General features: G+C 33.4%; 1 protein-coding gene across 2 annotated transcripts; it reads left to right on the top strand.

Annotated features, from left to right (window-relative positions):
• The first annotated feature begins 1266 nt into the window (after positions 1 to 1266).
• On the top strand, positions 1267 to 4037 carry LOC149387340 (S-adenosyl-methionine 4-1-methyl-2-pyrrolidinyl-3-oxobutanic acid methyltransferase-like). Of its 2 annotated transcripts, none has more exons than XM_089623584.1 (5): positions 1267 to 1311; positions 1434 to 1538; positions 1675 to 2079; positions 2467 to 2724; positions 3423 to 4037. In XM_089623584.1, the coding sequence occupies exons 2-5, from the start codon at positions 1464 to 1466 to the stop codon at positions 3798 to 3800; spliced, it is 1116 nt and encodes a 371-aa protein (XP_089479710.1). In that variant the 5' UTR covers positions 1267 to 1311; positions 1434 to 1463; the 3' UTR covers positions 3801 to 4037. The 2 variants fall into 2 exon arrangements, with proteins under 2 accessions (XP_089479710.1, XP_089479711.1); XM_089623585.1 differs by having other exon boundaries at positions 1291 to 1311; positions 1438 to 1538.
• The last annotated feature ends 883 nt before the right edge of the window (positions 4038 to 4920 follow it).

Here is a 4920-nt window from a genome sequence, read left to right as displayed (position 1 = left end):
GAAATTACGACGGAAAAAATGTGAAAATTTGCTTAAAAAAATGTCGACGGAACTTGCGGTGCCAACGGAAATTTCGATAAAACACGAAAATGCCGACGGAAATAATGTTGTATAATTCTTAATATAATAAATTAGTTTCAACCACACACATAATAAGTTTATACTCCAAATTCAAGTCTCCAACACACGTAATAATTTTACACATCATTAAAAAAAAAAACATAAACAAAAGGTCCAAAACACTTAATAGGTTCAAAAACAAAGATAAGTTCAAAACACATACTAAGTTCAACATAGATAAAAAGACTCAATAGTAAGTTGAGTGGCGGTGGGGTTGATAATAACCCCCGGTTCGTGCTTTGAAATCATAGTAGTCAACCCATTAAAATAAATTCGGATTCTATCAAAACAACAAGAAATTTTAACTTTGAAATATAAATCTCAAACATGAAATAAATTCGGGTTCTATAAAAAACAACAATAAATTCTAATTTTGAAATCTAAGTCTAAAATATGAAATAAATTTGGATTCTATTAAAAAAAATGAGAAAAACATATATGAACCACACAACGTAAATACACATATTTCATTCAGGAAGATTTTTCCAAAAAAAATCAAAACGATTCGATTTCATCACAAACTCAAACTGTCGGCACAAAACAGTGGGAATAACACAGAAATTTCGGCGACATTCCCAAAAAATGATGAAAATATTGTTGATTTTTCACAGAAGGAGTGGAAATAATGCGGGCACGGTCAAAATTTCGGGGAATGTCGACGAAATAAAGTGGCGAAACGACAAAATGTCATTTTTTTGCCGCAATCTCAAAAATAACGAAATTTCCACGCAATTTCTCCGAAATACCCCAAAATTTTAAACATTGATAATAACATCTTGGGTATAGTTCTTCAAAACATACCCTAATCATATTTATCTAATTTTTAATTAATAATATTCGTAACCTATTCATTACTTATTTCTTGGGTAAAACTCTACCCACGCGGATAGAGTTTTGCCTAGAGTTTTACCGGGTACGTAAAATTTAGTTGAAAGAGATGAAGAATACTGGAATTTTAAATTTAGTATTTCACTATTCAATCTAAAGAAATAGGAACGTATCAGAGACAAACTCTAATATAGAATGTAGATACGTCCGTCGTAGATACTATTTAAAAAGAAAAGGATGGAGGACAGCTATCAATGACGTACGCAAATAATTACACCGTTTTGTATTTGTGGCAATTCTTTATTTGTCTATAAAACTATGGTTCTCAATGTAATTGCCTTTAAGGCTGACTAACTACAGAAGGTACATTTTCCCTTTCTTTCTCTCGTTTCCTCTTGCTTATGCATATGTATCGTTAGGACTTAGGAGTTACGTTGCTGTATTTATGAAGAATTAATAAAGCTATATGTGTGCGTATGATCTAGCTAGCGCCAAGACGCATATAATCACAGAAAATGGACGTTGAGAAAGTGTTCCACATGAACGGCGGTCTCGGGAAAACTAGCTACGCAAAGAACTCATCCCAACAAGTACTTCAAGTCATCTTTCAAATCAACACTACATACAAATTGACAGTTATATATTATTAGTTCACGCCCTCACCACACATCTTGACACACTGTAACGTCAATTGATTACACGTAAGCGTTCATTAATTGTTCGCAGAAAGTGGTGATTTCTAAAGCAAGACCAACAGTCGAAGAGAGCGTCAGAAAGGCATATTCTGAGACAACCCCGGAGTGCTTTAAAATAGCTGATTTGGGCTGCTCTTCCGGCTCCAATACGCTTGTCGTGGTATCGGAGATCTTCGATGTCATCAACGAGGCTAGCCGGCGATTGAATAAGAAGACGCCGGCTTTTCAGGTTTTCTTCAATGATCTTCCCGGGAACGACTTCAACACTCTCTTCCGATCTTTTTCCAGCTTCTTGGAGGGATTAGAGAGAGAAAAAGGAGCCGAGTTCGGGCCGTGTTTCTTCTCCGGTGTGCCGGGCAGTTTCTACGCTAGACTTTTTCCGGATAATTCCATGCATGTCATTCACGCTTCTTACAGTGTGCATTGGATGCCAAAGGTGATCTTGAATTTTACAATAAAATAAGTTTACGAGTTCTGATAGGTTGGTTCATAAATTTTTAGAGGATCTACAGTCAACTCATCGATCTCCATAATTTTACGCCAACTAGCTAATAGTCCACTCATAATAGCTGACGTAACATAGTCGACTAGAGTTTTATATCATTTCGCCAAAATTACGTACCAAGTTGGTGCAGACAAACGTGACATATTTTCAAGAAAATAATCGGGTAAAAGAAATGATAAAACTTTGTTTATAGGATATATATATATATATATATATATATATATATATGTATATATATATATAGGTCGTCTCTTTTTTCCTAGTTTTTTTTTTATTTTTTTTATAAATATTTTCCATATCCATAACTATATTGACCAGGTTCCGAAAGGATTGGTTAATGATAAAGGAGAGGCAATGAACAAAGAGAATATTTACATATCGAGCACAAGCCCTCCGGAGGTTAAAAAAGCGTATCTCGACGAATTTGAAGAAAGCTTTGCAGTTTTCTTAGGACTTCGTTCCAAAGAAGTCGTGCCTGGTGGCGCGTTGGTGCTCACAATTATTGGAAGATTTGGTGACCCTCCAAATAGTGAAGTTGAGGTACTCGGGAGAGCACTCAATGATATGGTCCTAGAGGTATTGGTGACATAAATTCAAGTCTTGCTTATCTTTTTTTTAATCTAAAATATTGTGTAGAATAGAATAAATTATTTAAAATAGTTGAATGACTACACCCGACTAAAATAATAGTTTAATTACTCAAACATTAAGGATATAGCCCAGGCCCAAGTACATGCCTAAATATGATCAATGTATACGTCTTAGTTTGAGCCATTTTTTAATTGTTAGATCATTCGGTTATAACTTTTATGTCAGAGGTACAAATAGGTCATATGCCTAGCTAGCTGTATATGTAGCTCTCCGATGATGATAAGATATTCTGAATCTCTTTCTCAGTGTTAGGTATATTATTATATGAATATATATATATATATATATGTATATATATATATATTTTAAATATATATTTATTATATATATATATTGATTATACCTCTCGTTTCTATCTATTTCTTTAATTTTGTTGGCTTTTAATTTTGAGAAGCCTTAAATATCCTTATATAATACATTATTAAACATATAAAATGGAAACTATTTTTCAATAACTTAACCAATGAAAATTTATTATAAATTAATTTTATTCAATAGAATGTTATTTCTTTTTTTAGTTAGAAGCCTATTAATATTGACCTCACTTTTACATGGGAGTTTTCTTAATTTGTACGTGATTTAGTAGTTGAAATTAACTTCATGAGATAAATATATAAACCCAGGGTGTAATCGAAGAGGAAACATTGAGCCATTTCAACTTACCATACTATACACCAACTATAGAAGAAGTTAAAAAGGTTATAAAAAAAGAAGGCTCTTTCGATCTTCATAAGCTGGATTCGTTCGCAACAAACTGGGACGTTGGCTTCAATGATGATGATGATGATTATGATTATGATGATGGCACGATGAAGCATGAAAGAGGGCGTTACGTTTCTGACCACGCCAGAGCTTATTTGGAGCCTGTTTTGGTGGCTGAGTTTGGTGAGGCCATCATGGATGACTTGTTTAAGAGGTTCACGGACAAAGTCGTTGAGTCTATGGAGAAGGAAAAATGGGCGTACTTGAACTTGGTTATTTCCTTAATAAAGAAGATATGATTAATTGAGAAAACAATCATTTGAGGGAGTGAAATTTAATGGTATGTTTCCTTGCTGATGCAAGTTTCAGGTTTGTTGTCGTTGTTGTCATGTTCTGTTATGTTATCACTGTATTATTTCAATAATACTATCGTCTGCCAGCTGGCAATCCTCTTGTGCTACGCTGGCGAGTTCGATATGGTAGTTTGGTTTGAATACTCTGCTCATCGTCTTTTGTAATTTGAGATTCAATAATAAAAAATTCAATTATTTAGCAAAATAGCCAACTCAAACCTTAGAAATTGCTAACTAGCCAAGGTTTTGTAAATATTAAGTAAATAGTCAGTTGTATTTAATTGCACGTCAAAGTTTACGAAAATGCCCATATTGTTTCCCGCCCAATCGTCATTACTGCTGAATATAAAAAAAAAATCAAAGGAAATCATGATTTCCGAGAATCAAGATCATTAAACACATTTATTTGAAAACCGCTCACCTTCATTGCATTTCTCTCGGTCATAAAAAAAAAAAAGCTCTCCCAAAATTTTTCCAAAAACGCTACTCTCTTCCCCGACGAAAATCTTTTCTTCTTCCCCGACGAGAAATCTGGCTGCTGAATCTAAATCTGGTATGCATGTGTAGAGGTTCTTGCTTTTTTAACTCGTATTTACTATTTTTCGTCAAAGATTTACACAAAAATAAAAGAGAAAACATGGTTTTTTGGATCGGTTATTGAATAACATGAATTTTTTCTTGTTCTTCTTCCTCTGGGATAAAGGGTCAATAGTTAATGTTCGTGTATTGCTTATTTTAATCCTAGTTTTTTGCCTTAAACCCTAGGAATTTGCATACAAGATTTGGGGGTTCGATTTTAAATGGCTAGATGTGTAAATCTTGTCGTGTATGGTTATACCGAATATACATACAGGTACGCATATATAGATTAGTATTTACTTTATTTTGAAAGAGATTTACCCAAAAAAACAAAAATTTGTTGATTCGATTATTGAATACCCACAAATTTGTGTAAATCGGACCCATTTTTCAAGTTTTATCATTTTGTGAAGCGACCATTTTTGTACGTCGACTACATTATATTTACATGAGATTTACAATGTTATATACATCTATTTACATGATT

The sequence above is a fragment of the Urtica dioica genome, chromosome 8 (genome assembly GCF_054948205.1).
Source record: "Urtica dioica subsp. dioica isolate 48M chromosome 8, U.dioica_male_clone48M_v1_H2, whole genome shotgun sequence".
NCBI classification, from domain to species: domain Eukaryota; kingdom Viridiplantae; phylum Streptophyta; class Magnoliopsida; order Rosales; family Urticaceae; genus Urtica; species Urtica dioica.
Note: the sequence above shows the minus strand (reverse complement) of the source record. Positions and strands in the feature narration are given on the sequence as shown.

Coding starts and splice junctions, on each gene's coding strand:
- LOC149387340 (XM_089623584.1), top strand. CDS start 1,464: ATGGACGTTGAGAAAGTGTTCCACATGAACGGCGGTCTCGGGAAAACT. Junction 2,080..2,466: donor GTGTGCATTGGATGCCAAAG/GTGATCTTGAAT, acceptor TATATTGACCAG/GTTCCGAAAGGATTGGTTAA. Junction 2,725..3,422: donor TCAATGATATGGTCCTAGAG/GTATTGGTGACA, acceptor ATATAAACCCAG/GGTGTAATCGAAGAGGAAAC.